The sequence below is a fragment of the Heterodontus francisci genome, chromosome 23 (genome assembly GCF_036365525.1).
Source record: "Heterodontus francisci isolate sHetFra1 chromosome 23, sHetFra1.hap1, whole genome shotgun sequence".
In the NCBI taxonomy this organism is placed as follows: domain Eukaryota; kingdom Metazoa; phylum Chordata; class Chondrichthyes; order Heterodontiformes; family Heterodontidae; genus Heterodontus; species Heterodontus francisci.
Genome location: NC_090393.1, coordinates 2,226,494 through 2,244,186, shown reverse-complemented (window position 1 = coordinate 2,244,186; position 17,693 = coordinate 2,226,494). Strand labels below are relative to the sequence as shown.

General features: G+C 45.7%; 1 protein-coding gene across 11 annotated transcripts in view; it reads left to right on the top strand.

Annotated features, from left to right (window-relative positions):
- Positions 1 to 17,693, top strand: part of dnah10 (dynein axonemal heavy chain 10) — a 323,633-nt gene that overhangs the window by 128,074 nt on the left and 177,866 nt on the right. For all 11 annotated transcript variants that reach the window (XR_010977212.1, XM_068054492.1, XM_068054489.1 and 8 more), the window contains 2 exons: positions 12,476 to 12,598; positions 16,173 to 16,406. Coding sequence is in view for 10 of the 11 variants with exons in the window: in XM_068054492.1 (XP_067910593.1) it covers positions 12,476 to 12,598; positions 16,173 to 16,406 (357 nt within the window). In the remaining variant the exon portion in view is untranslated. The remainder of the gene's footprint in view (positions 1 to 12,475; positions 12,599 to 16,172; positions 16,407 to 17,693) is intronic.

The following is a 17,693-nucleotide window of genomic DNA, read 5'->3' as shown; positions in this document are numbered from 1 at the left end:
TCAGAAATATCTGATGAATATATTACAACAAATTTTGCAAGGCTTTTGAAAACATGTGAGCATCTATTTATCTTCAGTTACATTTCCTGATAATCCTGAGGTTAATTTTAGACCAATGCCTTTCCAGCTCGGACATAGTAATCTGACTTTCCTCTGTACAGAATCTGCCAGAGTTCTGTATATTTCCAGTATTTTCTGTTTTTATTTAAGATCTTCACTATTTGCCTGTGATTCCAGCTCTGAAAGGTCTTGTTTACAGGAACATAGGAACAGGAGGAGGTCATTTAGCTCCTCGAGCCTGTTCCACCATTCAATGAGATGGCTGATCTGTAGTCAAGCTTCACATGCCCGCCTTTTCCCCATATCCCTTAAAACCTTTGGATAACAAAAACCTATCAACCTTAAAATGAACATTTGATCTAGCATCAATTGCTGTTTGTGGAAGAGAGCTTCAAACTACTAGCACCTTTTACACGTAGAAGTGTTTCCTGATTTTGCTCCTGAAAGGTCTGGCTCTAATTTTTAGGCCAAGTCCCCCAATCCTAGACTCCCCAACCAGTGGAAATAATTTCTCTCCATCTACACTATCAGTTACTAGAAACACAGAATCACAGAATTGTTAAAGCGCAGAAGGAGGTCATTCAGCCTATCATGCCTGCACCAGCTCTCTGATGAGCAATTCACCTAATGCTATTCCCCTGTCTTCTCCCCATAACCCTCCTCATTCTTCCTTTTCAGAGAACAGCCTAATTCCCTTTTGAAAGCTTTGATTGAAGCTGCCTCCACCACCCTCTCAGGCAGTGCATTCCAAATCCTAACCACTCGTTGCATGAAAAAGTTTTTCTTCATGTCGCTTTTGCTTCTTTTGCCAATTACATTAAATCTGTGCCTCTTGTTCTTGATCCTTTCACGAGTGGAAACAGTTTCTCCCTATCTACCCTGTCCAGACCCCAAATTCCAGATTTTGAATACCTCTATCACATCTCCTCTCAGCCTTCACTTCAGAGAAAACAGTCCCAACTACTCCAATTGATCTTCAATACTGAAGTCCTTTATCCCTGGAACCATTCTCGTGAATCTTTTCTGCTCTTTCTCCAATGCCTTCACATCTTTCTTGAAGTGTGGTGCCCAGAACAAAGAACAGTCGAGCACAGGAACAGGCCATTCGGCCCTCCAAGCCTGCGCCGATCTTGATGCCTGCCTAAACTAAAACCTTCTGCACTTCCGGGGTCCATATCCCTCTATTCCCATCCTATTCATGTATTTGTCACGATGCCTCTTAAACGTCTCTATGGTACCTGCTTCCACCACCTCCCCCGGCAACAAGTTCCAGGCACTCACCACCCTCTGTGTAAAGAACTTGCCTCGCACATCCCCTCTAAACTTTGCCCCTCTCACCTTAAACCTATGTCCCCTAGTAACTGACTCTTTCACCCTGGGAAAAAGCTTCTGACTATCTACTCTGTCCATGCCGCTTATAACTTTGTAAACCTCTATCATGTCGCCCCTCCACCTCCGTCGTTCCAGTGAAAACAATCTGAGTTTATCCAACTTCTCCTCATAGCTAATGCCCTCCAGACCAGCCAACATCCTGGTAAACCTCTTCTGTACCCTCTCCAAAGCCTCCACGTCCTTCTGGTAGTGTGGCGACCAGAATTGCACGCAATATTCTAAGTGTGGCCTAACTAAAGTTCTGTACAGCTGCAGCATGACTTGCCTATTTTATACTCTATGCCCCGACCGATGAAGGCAAGCATGCCTTCTTGACTACCTTATCCACCTGTGTTGCCACATTCAGTGACCTGTGGACCTGTACGTCCAGATCTCTCTGCCTGTCAATACTCCTAAGGGTTCTGCCATTTACTGTATACTTCCCACCTGCATTAGACCTTCCAAAATGCATTACCTCACATTTGTCCGAATTAAACTCCATCTGCCATTTCTCCGCCCAAGTCTCCAACCGATCTATATCCTGCTGTATCCTCTGACAATCCTCATCACTGTCCGCAACTCCACCAACCTTTGTGTCGTCCGCAAACTTACTAATCAGACCAGCTACATTTTCCTCCAAATCATTTATATATACTACAAAGAGCAAAGGTCCCAGCACTGATCCCTGCGGAACACCACTTGTCACATCCCTCCATTCAGAAAAACACTCTTCCACTGCTACCCTCTGTCTTCTGTGACCGAGCCAGTTCTGTATCCATCTTGCCAGCTCCCCTCTGATCCCATGTGACTTCACCTTTTGTATCAGTCTGCCATGAGGGACCTTGTCAAAGGCTTTAATGAAGTCCATATAGATAACATCCACTGCCCTTCCTTCATCAATCATCTTTGTCACTTCCTCAAAAAACTCAATCAAATTAGCGAGACACGACCTCCCCTTCACAAAACCATGCTGCCTGTCGCTAATAAGTCCATTTGTTTCCAAATGGGAATAAATCCTGTCCCGAAGAATCCTCTTTAATAATTTCCCTACCACTGACGTAAGGCTATAATTTCCTGGATTATCCTTGCTACCCTTCTTAAAGAAAGGAACAACATTGGCTATTCTCCAGTCCTCTGGGACCTCACCTGCAGCCAATGAGGATGCGAAGATTTCTGTCAAGGCCCCAGCAATTTCTTCCCTTGACTCCCTCAGTATTCTGGGGTAGATACCATCAGGCCCTGGGGACTTATCTACCTTAATGCTTTGCAAGACACCCAACACCACCTCCTTTTTTATAATGAGATGACTGAGACTATCCACACTCCCCTCGGCTCATCATCCACCAAGTCCTTCTCCTTGGTGAATACTGATGCAAAGTACTCATTTAGTACCTCGCCCATTTCCTCTGTCTCCACACATAGATTCCCTTCTCTGTCCTTGAGTGGGCCAACCCTTTCCCTGGTTACCCTCTTGCTCTTTATATACATATAAAAAGCCTTGGGATTTTCCTTAATCCTGTTTGCCAATGACTTTTCATAACCCCTTTTAGCCCTCCTGACTCCTTGCTTAAGTTCCTTCCTACTGTCTTTATATTCCTCAAGGGATTCGTCTGTTCCTAGCCTTCCAGCCCTTACAATTGCTTCCTTTTTCTTTTTGACGAGGCTCATAATATCCCGCGTTATCCAAGGTTCCCGAAACTTGCCAAACTTATCCTTCTTCCTCACAGGAACATGCTGGTCCTGGATTCTAATAAACTGACGTTTGAAAAACTCCCACATGTCAGATGTTGATTTACCCGCAAACAGCCGCCCCCAATCTAAATTCTTCAGTTCCTGCCTAATATTGTTATAATTAGCCTTCCCCCAATTTAGCACCTTCACCCGAGGACTACTCTTATCCTTATCCACAAGTACCTTAAAACTTATGGAATTATGGTCACTGTTCCCGAAATGCTCCCCTACTGAAACTTCGACCACCTGGCCGGACTCATTCCCCAATACCAGGTCCAGTACGGCCCCATCCTCAGTTGGACTATCTACGTATTGTTTCAAGAAGCCCTCCTGGATGCTCCTTACAAATTCTGCCCCATCCAAGCCCCTAGCACTAAGTGAGTCCCAGCCAATATTGGGGAAGTTGAAATCACCCACCACTACAACCCTGTTACCTTTACATCTTTCCAAAATTTGTCTACATATCTGCTCCTCTACCTCCCGCTGGCTGTTGGGAGGCCTGTAGTAAACCCCCAACATCGTGACTGCACCCTTCCTATTCCTGAGCTCCACCCATATTGCCTCGCTGCATGACCCCTCCGAGGTGTCCTCCCGCAGTACAGCTGTGATATTCTCCTTTACCAGTAATGCAACTCCCCCACCCCTTTTACATCCCCCTCTATCCCGTTTGAAGCTTCTAAATCCTGGAACGTTTAGCTGCCAATCCTGTCCTTCCCTCAACCAAGTCTCTGTAATAGCAACAACATCATAGTTCCAAGTACTAATCCAAGCTCTAAGTTCATCTGCCTTACTTGTTATACTTCTTGCATTGAAACAAATGCACCTCAGACCACCAGTCCCACTGTTCTCCGCAACATCTCCCTGCCTGCTCTTCCTCTTAGTCTTACTGGCCTTATTTACTAGTTCCCCTTCATTTATTTCACTCGCTGTCCTACTGCTCTGGTTCCCACCCCCCTGCCACACTAGTTTAAACCCTCCGAGTGACGCTAGAAAACCTCGCAGCCAGGATATTTGTGCACCTCCAGTTTAGATGCAACCCGTCCTTCTTGTACAGGTCCCATCTGTCCCTGAAGAGATCCCAATGGTCCAGATATCTGAAACCCTCCCTTCTACACCAGCTGTTCAGCCACATGTTTAGCTGCACTATCTTCCTATTTCTAGCCTCACTGGCACGTGGCACAGGGAGTAATCCCGAGATTACAACCCTAGAGGTCCTGTTTTTTAATTTTCTACCTAACTCCCTAAACTCCCCCTGCAGGACCTCATCACTCTTCCTGCCTATGTTGTTGGTACCGATGTGTACCACAACCTCTGGCTGTTCACCCTCCCCCTTCAGAATGCCCCCTGTCCGTTCAGAGACATCCTTGACCCTGGCACCAGGGAGGCAACATACCATCCTGGAGTCTCTTTCACGTCTACAGAAGCGCCTATCTGTGCCCCTGACTATAGAGTCCCCTATAACTATTGCTCTTCTGCGCTTTGTCCCTCCCTGCTGAACAACAATGCCAGCTGTGGTGCCACTGCTCTGGCTGCTGCTCTTTTCCCCTGATGAACTGGATGCAATACTCCAGCTCAGGCTGAACTAGTGTTTTACACAAGTTCAACATAACTTCCTTGCTCTTGTACTCTTCTTTTGGGCCTCCTTATCTCGAGAGACAATGGATACGCGCCTGGAGGTGGTCAGTGGTTTGTGAAGCAGCGCCTGGAGTGGCTATAAAGGCCAATTCTGGAGTGACAGGCTCTTCCACAGGTGCTGCAGAGAAATTTGTTTGTTGGGGCTGTTGCACAGTTGGCTCTCCCCTTGCGCCTCTGTCTTTTTTCCTGCCAACTACTAAGTCTCTTCGACTCGCCACAATTTAGCCCTGTCTTTATGGCTGCCCGCCAGCTCTGGCGAATGCTGGCAACTGACTCCCACGACTTGTGATCAATGTCACACGATTTCATGTCGCGTTTGCAGACGTCTTTATAACGGAGACATGGACGGCCGGTGGGTCTGATACCAGTGGCGAGCTCACTGTACAATGTGTCTTTGGGGATCCTGCCATCTTCCATGCGGCTCACATGGCCAAGCCATCTCAAGCGCCGCTGACTCAGTAGTGTGTATAAGCTGGGGATGTTGGCCGCTTCAAGGACTTCTGTGTTGGAGATATAGTCCTGCCACCTGATGCCAAGTATTCTCCGAAGGCAGCGAAGATGGAATGAATTGAGACGTCGCTCTTGGCTGGCATACGTTGTCCAGGCCTCGCTGCCGTAGAGCAAGGTACTGAGGACACAGGCCTGATACACTCGGACTTTTGTGTTCCGTGTCAGTGCGCCATTTTCCCACACTCTCTTGGCCAGTCTGAACATAGCAGTGGAAGCCTTACCCATGCGCTTGTTGATTTCTGCATCTAGAGACAGGTTACTGGTGATAGTTGAGCCTAGGTAGGTGAACTCTTGAACCACTTCCAGAGCGTGGTCGCCAATATTGATGGATGGAGCATTTCTGACATCCTGCCCCATGATGTTCGTTTTCTTGAGGCTGATGGTTAGGCCAAATTCATTGCAGGCAGACGCAAACCTGTCGATGAGACTCTGCAGGCATTCTTCAGTGTGAGATGTTAAAGCAGCATCGTCAGCAAAGAGGAGTTCTCTGATGAGGACTTTCCGTACTTTGGACTTCGCTCTTAGACGGGCAAGGTTGAACAACCTGCCCCCTGATCTTGTGTGGAGGAAAATTCCTTCTTCAGAGGATTTGAACGCATGTGAAAGCAGCAGGGAGAAGAAAATCCCAAAAAGTGTGGGTGCGAGAACACAGCCCTGTTTCACACCACTCAGGATAGGAAAGGGCTCTGATGAGGAGCCACCATGTTGAATTGTGCCTTTCATATTGTCATGGAATGAGGTGATGATACTTAGTAGCTTTGGTGGACATCCGATCTTTTCTAGTAGTCTGAAGAGACCACGTCTGCTGACGAGGTCAAAGGCTTTGGTGAGATCAATGAAAGCAATGTAGAGGGGCATCTGTTGTTCACGGCATTTCTCCTGTATCTGACGAAGGGAGAACAGCATGTCAATAGTCGATCTCTCTGCACGAAAGCCACACTGTGCCTCAGGGTAGACGCGCTCGGCCAGCTTCTGGAGCCTGTTCAGAGCGACTCGAGCAAAGACTTTCCCCACTATGCTGAGCAGGGAGATTCCACGGTAGTTGTTGCAGTCACCGCGGTCACCTTTGTTTTTATAGAGGGTGATGATGTTGGCATCGCGCATGTCCTGGGGTACTGCTCCCTCGTCCCAGCACAGGCATAGCAGTTCATGTAGTGCTGAGAGTATAGCAGGCTTGGCACTCTTGATTATTTGAGGGGTAATGCTGTCCTTCCCAGGGGCTTTTCCGCTGGCTAGGGAATCAATGGCATCACTGAGTTCCGATTTGGTTGGCTGTATGTCCAGCTCATCCATGACTGGTAGAGGCTGGGCTGCATTGAGGGCAGTCTCAGTGACAGCATTCTCCCTGGAGTACAGTTCTAGGTAGTGCTCAACCCAGCGGTCCATCTGTTTGCGTTGGTCAGTGATTATGTCCCCTGATTTAGATTTGAGGGGGGTGATCTTCTTGATGGTTGGCCCAAGAGCTCTCTTCATGCCATCATACATTCCTCTGATGTTTCCGGTGTCTGAGGCCAGCTGAATATGACTGCATAGGTGTTGCCAGTAGTCGTTTGCGCAACGCCTAGCCGTTCTTTGTGCAGTACTTCTGGCTGCTTTAAGTGCTGCGGATGTTAAATCGCTGGGGGCTTTCTTGTAGTTCAAAAGTGCAATGCGCTTAGCGGCTATGACAGGTTCCAGCTCTTCATTATGAGATTGAAACCAGTCTGCATTTCTCTTCGCACTTTTGCCGTAGGTGGTCAAAGCTGACTCATAGATGGCGTCTCTGATGTGGGCCCACTTGGTCTCAGCATCCCCTGTGGGAGTGTTTTGAAGGGCTGTTACAAGTGAATTTAGAAATTTTTGTAACAGCTGTGGGTGAGAAATTCTGCTCGTGTTGATGCGCGGGTGGCCCTTCTGCTTGGAATGATGCAACTTCTTTGGTCTGAGTCTAACCTTGCTGCACACCAGGGAGTGGTCGGTGTCGCAGTCCGCACTGTGGAAGCTGCGTGTGATTTGAACACTGTTTAAGGCGGCTCGCCTTGTGACAGTGAGGTCTAGCTGGTGCCAACGACGTGATCTTGGGTGCCTCCATGAAACCTGGTGACAGGGTTTAGTGTGAAAGAACGAGTTGGTGATGCAGAGGTTATGATAGGTACACAACTCAAGCAGTCTCTGCCCGTTCTCATTCATCCTTCCAACGCCATAGCGCCCAAGGCAGGAGGGCCATGAGTCATGGTCGGCCCCAACCCTGGCATTAAAGTCCCCCAGCAGGAATAGGTGTTCGGTGTTGGGGATGCTGCTAATGATGTTATGGAGTTGTACTCTATGCCCCTATTAATAAAGCATAGGCTACTAATGCTTTATTAACCGCTCTCTCAGCCTGTCCTGCCACCTTCAATGACTTATGCACATCTACACTCGGTCCCTACCCTGGCATTAAAGTCCCCCAGCAGGAATAGGTGTTCGGTGTTGGGGATGCTGCTAATGATGTTATGGAGTTGTACTCTATGCCCCTATTAATAAAGCATAGGCTACTAATGCTTTATTAACCGCTCTCTCAGCCTGTCCTGCCACCTTCAATGACTTATGCACATCTACACTCGGTCCCTCTGCTCCTGCAGCCCCTTTAGAATTGTACCCTTTATTTTATATTGTCTCTTCATATTCTTCCTACCAAAATGACTCACTTCACTATTTCACGGTGCAGTGGCGCAGTGGTTAGCACCGCAGCCTCACAGCTCCAGGGACCTGGGTTCGATTCCGGGTACTGCCTGTGTGGAGTTTGCAAGTTCTCCCTGTGTCTGCGTGGGTTTTCTCCGGGTGCTCCGGTTTCCTCCCACAAGCCAAAAGACTTGCAGGTTGATAGGTAAATTGGCCATTATAAATTGTCACTAGTATAGGTAGGTGGTAGGGAAATATAGGGACAGGTGGGGATGTTTGGTAGGAATATGGGATTAGTGTAGGATTGGTATAAATGGGTGGTTGATGTTCGGCACAGACTCGGTGGGCCGAAGGGCCTGTTTCAGTGCTGTATCTCTAATCTAATCTAAATCTAATCTTACCCTCTTGCTCCTAATCTATGCATTGAACTTCATCAGCCACTTGTCCGTTCATTTCACCAATTTGTCTATGTCCTTTTGATGTTCTGCACATAGCTAATTTTGTATCCATGTTGCTTCTGTCCCTTTTATTCCATGAGCTATAACTTTGCTCACAAGTCTGTTGTGCAGCACTGTATCAGATGCCTTCTGGAAGTCCATGTACACCACGTCAACTGCACTGGCATGATCAACCCTCTCTGTTCCCTCTTGAAAAAAACTCCAGCAAGTTAGTTAAACTCTATTTTCCCTTAACTAATCTGTACTGGCTTTCCTTAATTAACCTTGTCCATGTGACTATTAATTTTGCCCCAGATTATTGTTTCTAGAAGTTTCCCCACCATCGACCACCTGTAGTTGCTGGGCTTATCTTTACATTCTTTTTTGAAGAAGTGTGTAGCATTTACACTTCTCCAGTCCTCTGGCACCATCCCTGAGTCTAAGGAAGACTGGAAGATTATGGCCAATGCCTCTGCAATTTACACTGTCAGTTCCCTCAGTATCCTTGGATGCATCTCATCTGGCCCTGGTATTTTATCAACTTTAAGTGTAGACAGCGTATCTAATACCTCCTCCCTATCAATTATAAATCCTTCTACCGTTAGTTGTTTGGTAGTACAGAACTTGAGTATTGCTGAAAATAGAGACATGTTGTCGAAGTTTTTTGTCTTGCATTCATCAGGATAATTTGCAAGAATACCAATGTAAAGGAAAGCAACAACTTTATACTGTATGAAAAGAAAGTGCTGATCGGTTGGCAACTGAACTCTGATTGGTAGATTAGTACACAGGGCCCTGTTCTTTGCATACAGAAAGAACATGTAAAAACATAGCGCCTGTTTCAGCGAAACAAAATAAGTGACAGCCATTCGCTGGTTCATTCCTCAGGGCAATGCCTTGACCAATCAGAGTCAAGCTGCCTGGTTTAAATTTCAAAGATTGACAGTTAACTGTCAATCACCATAAACTGGTGCATTCTCCATGGCAACACCTGTACCTAGCCAGCGACACCCACATCCCATGAACGAATAAAGAAAAAAAATCAGAGTTCACTTGCCAACCAATCAGCACTCTCTTCTCATACAGTATAAAGTTGTTGTTTTCCCTTACATTGGTATTCTTATGGATTGTCCCAATGAGTGCAAGACGAAAAGCTTCGACAACATGTCTCTATTTTCAACAATCCTTTTACTGTATTAATTTCCTCCTCTTACATTGTGGTCTGGGTTGCAGCTTCTTGGTAAAGACAGATGCAAAGTATTCATTTAATACCTCAGCTATTTCCCCCTGTCTCCATACGTAAATCCGCCTTTTGGTCCCTAATTGTGCCTTACTCTACCTTCCCTTTTATGTTAGCTGCCAGTCTCTTTACATACTCATACCCTTTTCATACACTTAATATCTTAAGAACTTTGATAAAATCACTTCTTCTTGGGCTAAATTCTCTGTTTTAAGGTTGAAGAATGGTCTCAACACAGACAGCAATAAAACAAGCATTACTTACTCACTATTATGCTGGAATGTGCTGCACAGGGATCCCCATTCCTGACTGTGCCAGTGCACAAGTCTGTTGAGGCCTGATTGGAGGAAATAACACTGCCTGGTGTATGGCAGGTGCAGATGATTCATTACCCTTACTGCTATATAAAGTTCCCTTTGTGAAAGGCTGGCACTGACAACCTAGAAGCCACTGCTAAAGATAAGTTTAAGATTTGTGAAGCTTGCCTAAAAGATAGGTTTAAAGATCTGAAATTCATGATTATCTAAGTAATAAAAGGATATTACGGGGACAGAGAAGAAACCATTTGTGTAGCCAGCTGCAGTTGAGCGAGCACTGGTGCAGGTGTCCTGTTGTAGTGCAGTCTCCATCCCTTTACCAGAAGGTTGGTATCCTTCTATCTATGAAAGATGATGGACATGCAGCAGACAGTCCATTTAGAGGGAGTTTCTTCTCTTGGTGCACCTTTGCTGATGGCTGTGAAGGCCTATCTTTGAGAGGCAGATTCTGCCTCCAATGACGCTGTGAGTAGTTTTTGATGTTGGCGCCTGTTGTCAAGCTGCTGTAGCCACTGGTCATCATGATAGTGCACACCAGTCCACAGGATGTGCCACCATTCCCCTCTTTCACCAGCTAGTGACTCTCAGGTTAGATAGTCGACATTTAACCTTAAAGATAAGGCTGAAGCATTTGCATCCATCTTCAGCCAGAAGTGCCAAGTTGATGATCCATCTCAGCCTCCACCTGAGGTCAGGGCACTGGACACTGCAAAGTCTATGGGCCTTGACAACATTCCGGCAATAGTACTGAAGACCTGTGCTCCAGAACTAGCCACGCCTCTAGCCAAGTTGTTCCAATACAGCTACAGCACTGGCATCTACCCGGCAATGTGGAAAATTACCCAGGTATATCCTGTACACAAAAAGCAGGAAATGTCCAACCTGGCCAATTACCGTCCCATCAGTCTACTCTCAATCATCAGCAAGGTGATGGAAGGGGTAGTTGACAGTGCTATCAAGCTGCACTTGCTCAGCAATAACCTGCTCACTGACGCTCAGTTTGGGTTCCACCAGGGCCACTCAGCTCCTGACCACATCACAGCCTTGGTCCAAGCATGGACAAAAGAGCTGAACTCGAGAGGTGAGGTGAGAGTGACTGCCCTGGACATCAAGGCAGCATTTGACTGAGTATGGCATCAAAGAGCCCAAGCAAAACTCGAGTCAATGGGAATCAGGGGGAAAACTCTCTGTTGGTTGGAATCATACCTAACGCAAAGGAAGATGGTGTGGTTGTTGGAGGTCAATCATCTTAGCTCCAGGACATCACTGCAGGAGTTCCTCAGGGTAGTGTCCTAGGCCCAATCATCTTCAGCTTCTTCATCAGTGAACTTCTCTCCATCATAAGGTCAGAAGTGGGGATGTTCGCTGATGATTGCACAATGTTCAGCACCATTCGCGGCTCCTCAGATAACTGAAGCAGTCCATGTAGAAATGCAGCAAGACCTGGACAATATCCAGGCTTGGTCTGATGTGTAGTGCAAATGTTACTTGCCACTTAAGTGCCAGGCAATGTCCATCTCAAACAAGAGAATCTAACCATCTCCCTTTGACATTCAATGGCATTACCATTGCTGAATCCCCACTATCAGCATCCTGGGCGTTACCATTGACCAGAAACCGAACTGGGCCAGCCACATAAATGCTGTGGCTACAAGAGCAGGTCAGAGACTGGGAATTCTGCGGCGAGTAACCCACCTCTTATCTCCCCAACGCCTATCCACCATCTACAAGCTCAAGTCAGGAGTGTGATGGAATGCTCTCCACCTGCCTAGATGGGTGCAGCTCCAACAACACTGAAGAAGCTCGACACCATCCAAGACCAAGCAGCCGGTAGATTAGCACCCCATCCACCACCTGAAACATTCACTCCCTCCACCACTAACGCACAGTGGCAACAGTGTGTACCATATACAAAATGTACTGCAGCAGCTCATCAAGGCTCCTTAAAAAAAGCACTTTCTAAACACATGACCTCTACCACCTAAAAGGACAAGGGCAGCAGATGCATGGGAACACCACCACCTGCAAGTTCACCTCCAAGCCACGCACCATCCTGACTTGGAAATATATCGCCGTTCCTTCACTGTCGCTGGGTCAAAATCCTGGAACTCCCTCCCTAACTGTGGGTGTATCTACCCGACATGGACTGCAGCGGTTCAAGAAGGCAGCTCACCACCATCTTCTCAAGGACAATTAGGGATGGGCAATAAATGCTGGCTTAGCCAGTGATGCCCACATCCCATGAATGAATAAAATTTTTTTTTAGGGCCTTCATGTCACGCTTGCAAGCATCCTTGAAGTGGAGCTTTGGGCGCTCCACTGGTCCTCTGGCCCCAGCTGCCTTACCATACAGAAGGTCCTTGGGTATGTGACCATCTTCCATCCTTTACCAGAAGGGACTTAATTTATGGATGTATGTCATGCTATATCACTAAATAATGAAACTATAATGCTACAAAAGATTATTGCAGGTACTGTAACTATAGTGTGCACCTTTTTAGCTGGAGGCAGTGACTGATAATTGTTTTCTGTAGGTTTGGTTGGTGGTGCAAAGGAAATGGATGTATCTGGAGAGCATCTTCATTGGTGGTGATATCCGATCGCAACTGCCGGAGGAAGCAAAGAAGTTCGATAACATTGATAGAATATTCAAAAAGGTAGTTACTTAAAACTGTATGGCTATAAGATGAATTTAAATAAATTATTTTGCATGTTTAAAAATTGCGATTTGCTCCCCAGCTTTTTTGTTTACCTAGTCTGCAGCTACACTGGTAGGCAACGACTAGCTCCTAGCCAGTGCTGTTCCTGAGATTAAATGAGTTCAGTCTCTTCCCTCCACCACTTTTAACACCACTTTTGTCTCACATTGAACAATTTCTCCTTCTAAGTAGAAAGTGTTTCTATGAGAACCTGTATGGTCCTAGCTATGCCTGCCTTTTTGTGGAATATGTGGAACATTCTTTGTTCCAGTCCAACTCAGGTCCCCTCCCTCACCTCTTTTTCCAGTACAGTTAGGACTCCATCGGTACCGTTTCCTGACCTTGTTCCAAACTGGAAAATGTCATCAATTTTGCTTCTAATTTCAATCAATTCCTCACCTTCACATGATCCATCTCCAACTCTTCCCTTTGCTTCCTTAACTTCTCTGTCTCCATTTCTGGCAATAAGCTGACAACCAATATCTAGAATAAGCCCGTTGACTTCCATAGCTACCTTTGGCTGAATTTTACCAGCCCATTGGAGATGGACTGGGAGGCAGGAGGGCTGGCAATATGGCCCTGCTGTATTGCCAGAGATGGCAAAAGTGGCAGCACGGCCGCCCACCTGGCGGCCATTTGAGCTACTTAAGTGCTACTTCCTACCTCTGTGGGCATTTTGCCCATGTCGGGAGGGCCCACTGCCACATCAGCAGGCTACCAAGTAAACCCCAGGAGCCTCGCAATATGTTCTGGGTGTGCTCTTCTTTAAGGGCACGTCGCGGCCCATGGAGTGGAGCCCCAGCAACAATGACTGCCTCGCAGCAATGGCGCCACTGATGCATCACATTTCCACCCCTCCTGCGACCCAATCGACTACCTGCCTGGTTCCAGCGCACCCCAACCCAATTCACCTGTTTGAGGGCTACCTGCCATTGAGGTGCCCTCTCCCTGGAGCTGCAGGCTCAGCATGGGACACCACTTGTGGTGGTGCTGCTGAGTTGCTGGCCCTCTGATCGGGCTGGCAGCTCTTGGGGGTGGGCTGACAACCTTAATTGGATGGTGGCCCCAGGGGCAGCCTCTTAAATGGGTTCTGCCAGTCAAAGCGAGTTTGCCTCCTCCTGCTTTCGGCCCCGACGGTGGGGCATCCAGGTAAGGGAAAATGTTCAGCCCCTTGATTGTACTTCTTCACACTGCACTTCCTGTAAGGATCCATTTTATTCTGCCTCCGCCATGGTTTTCAGGACTCTCAACTGTGTTTGTTCCATTTCCAGTACTTCCACTCTCACCTTTTCCCCTCCGTCCTAGAACCCCTTGTCCTTACCAGCCCAGGAGATGTAATACCTGCCCTTTCATCTCCTCCATTCCCACCTTCCAGGGCCCCAAATACAGTTCCAGGTGAAACAGCATTTTACATGTACTTCTTTCACTTTCGTATACTGTATTCGCTGCTCATAATGCAGCTTCCCCTGCACTGGGGAAACCAAACGCAGATTGGGTGAGTGTCTTGCTGAACACCTCCATTCAGTCTGTGACCCTGAGCTTCTGATCACTTGTTATTTCAATTCTCTGCTCAACTCCCACTCTGACCTCTCTGGTCCTGGCCTCCTACACTGTTCCAAAGAAGCTCAACGTAAGCTCAAGGAGCAGCTCATCTTCAGTTAGGCACTTTACAGCCTTCCAGACTCAACATTGAGTTCAACAATTACAGATCAGAACCTCTAATCCCATTTTTTCAGATAGCAAGTGCTATTCTGCTGTTCCCATTTACACCTCCTCTACACCCATCTTTTGTTTCTTTATTTGTCCCATTACTGCCCCCTTTTGCCTTGCACCAACATCCCTTTCGTCATTTAATCTCTCCTGCCCTCCATCCTATCACAGATCTTGCCTTTTGTTCTTTCCTCTTCTGTTCCTTTTTCTACACCTGTACTTACTTAAAACCTGTTTCATCTTTAACATTATGCAGTTCTAATGAAGGGTCACAGAACTGAAGCATTAACTCTGTTTCTCTCTCCACAGATGCTGCCTGCAGTGCTGAGTATTTCCAGCATTTGCTGTTTATCATTCCAGTAAATCTCTTTTGTACCTAAGGCCTCGACATCTTTCATTATAAACTTCCTTGCTTTTGTACTCTGTGCCTCTACTAATAACACCAAATATCCCATAAGCTTTATTAACACCCTTCTCAACTTGTCCAGCCACTTTCAAAGATTTGTGTGCATATACTTCCAGGTCTCTGATCCTGCGCCCTCTTTGCTCGTGTTTATGTTCCACAGGAGCCTCCTCCCACCCTGCTGTATCTTACCCTATCTATCAGCATATCCTTCTATTCCTTTCTCCTTCATGTGTTTATCCAGCTTCCCTTTAAATGTATCTATACTATTTACCCTAACCATTCCATGTGGTAGCAAGTTCCACAGTCTCACCACTCTGTGGGTAAAGGAAATTCTCCTGAATTCCTTGTTAAATTTATTAGTAATTATTTTATATTATGCATTTCCATCATGTTTTTGTACTGGTGTGCTGTCATAGTAAGGAAGCTTGTAATTGCCCAAATTAAACAACTTCCTGTAACAAAACTAAGAAGAAACAACAGCACAAAGGCTATTGGGAATAATACACAGGTGCATGAGGTTTTATATTTTGACTTGAGCCTCCAGATTGAATACAAAATGCCTCATGCCTGATGAGGTAGAAAGCAAAATAAATTAATGTACATGCTGCCTAAATTTGTTTCTGCCTGAGAATCAGAGCAAGTATTCAAAAACATGAGGAGTTTTGATAAGGTAAATCAGGAAAACTACTTCCACTGGTTGGTGAGTTGGTAACTATAGAATGGAGGTAGGTTTTTTTCTTACTTTGAGGGTTGTTAGGATATGGGATATCCTAACAGTAACAGTAGGGGAAGTAGGAATAGCTTGAAAAAGCGAAGTGGCTAATTAGTTGAAGAAAGGTTTAACAGAGTATGGAGAGTATGATGACGCTGCTGATGAAGAACAGAAAGCTTGTTGTTCGACAGATGAGATCCAAACTCATTCGGGACACCTTCAGGGGTGTCCAGGCCAATATTGTTCTGAGGTCTCAGCCCTTCGAATATTAGCCTCCTCAACTTGTCTGTTGTCACAACTTGAACCTCATCATTAGCACAGTACCTGCTCTACCTTGTCCTATAAAATAATCAGTTGCAACATTAATAATTCCAGGGATTATTTACAATAACATTCCCTGTTTCCTTCACCATGCTCACCTTTGTGATCTTTCCCACTGGCCTCCTACCTTGTCCCATCCGATGTTATGTAAAACAGCTTCCCCTGGAATCTCTGGCAGGGTCAGTGTGCTTGGATATTTGGGGGGGGGGGGGGTGACAGAAGGTCCACTGGTGCTTGAGGGACCATGTGACATTGTTGCAGCAAAATAAAATTATGTCTGCAAATGTTTTCATAATTGTGTTAATACAGAATTATTAACTTGTTATTACTCAGAGATTTATTCATTTTCCCCCACCTCCCATATTTATTTTTCATATTGTTAGATAATGTCTGAAACTGTGAAGGAGCCGGGAATAAACAAATGTTGCCAAGCTTCTAATCGTCTCACAAATCTCAAGAACCTGTGTGAAGGTTTAGAGAAATGTCAGAAGAGCCTCAATGACTATCTGGATTCCAAGCGAAATGCTTTCCCAAGGTTTTTCTTCATTTCTGATGATGAGTTACTGAGTATTCTGGGGAGCAGTGATCCTGAGGCTGTCCAGGAGCACATGATAAAGGTAATTTTGTTTTGTGATTCTTTCTGCTATCTTTTCTCCTTGTGGCCTGCTTGCCAGTAGAATCTATCTCCGAGACGAGAAAAAATGTGACGATGCCTTATCCATGACTTTTATAGATAATAGAAAAGAGAAGGATGAGGGGTAACCTGAAAGAGGTCTTCAATATTATGGAAGGATTTGATAGGGTAGACATGGAGAAGATGTTTCCACTTGCAGGTGAGACCAGAACTAGGGGTCATAAAAAAAAAGATAGTTGCCATTAAATCCAATGGATAGGGTAAAAGTTGAGAGGGAGGAGGTACTGAAAAGACTAGCTATGCTTCGGGTAGATAAGTCACCTGGCCCGAATGGCTTGCATCCCAAGGTGTTAAAGAAAGTGGGGGTGGAGATAGTGGACTGGCTTACCATAATCTTACAATTTTCCCGCGATATGGGGGAGGTGCCAGAGGATTGGAAAGTGGCAAATGTGACACCCTTATTCAAGAAACGGTTTAAAGACAGTCCCAGCAACTACAGGACAGGTAGTTTAACATTAATGGTGGGTGTGGTTTTAGAAACAATAATCATGGAAAAAGATCAACAGGCACTTGGAGAGGTTCAAGATAATTAAGGATAGGCAGCATGGATTTGTAAAGGCAGATCATGCTTGAGTAGTCTAGTTAAATTTTTTGATGAAGTAACAGAGAAGGTTGATGAAGGAAATGTGGTGGATGTTGCTTATATAAATTTAAGAAAGTGTTTGATAAAGTGCCACATAAAAGGCCCGTTAATCAAATTGAGGTTCATGGAATAGAAGGGTCAGTGTCCAATTGGATAAAAAATTGGCTTAAGGACAGAAAACAGCGAGTTGTGGTAAATGTTTGTTTTTTAGACTGGAGGATGGTAGACAGTGGTGTTCTTCAAGGGTCAGTGCTGGGATCACAGCTTTTTTGCTCTTTAGAAATGACTTGGATCTTGGAATACAGAGTAAAATTTCAAAATTTGCTGATGATACCAAACTTGGAGGAGTGGCAAACAATGAAGATGATATGAACTGTCTGCAACATGACATAGATAGGCTAGGAGAATGGGCACACAAGTGGCAGATGGAATTTAATACAAACGAGTGTGAGGTGATGCATTTTGGCAGAAGGAATAGGGTGAGGCAATATAGACTTAATGGCATAGATCTAGGAACAGAGGGACTTGGAGGTTCATGTGCATTGATCTTTGAAGGTGGTAGAACATATTGAGAGAGTGGTTGTCCGAGCATATGGGATCTTATGCTTCATAAATAGAGGCAGTGAG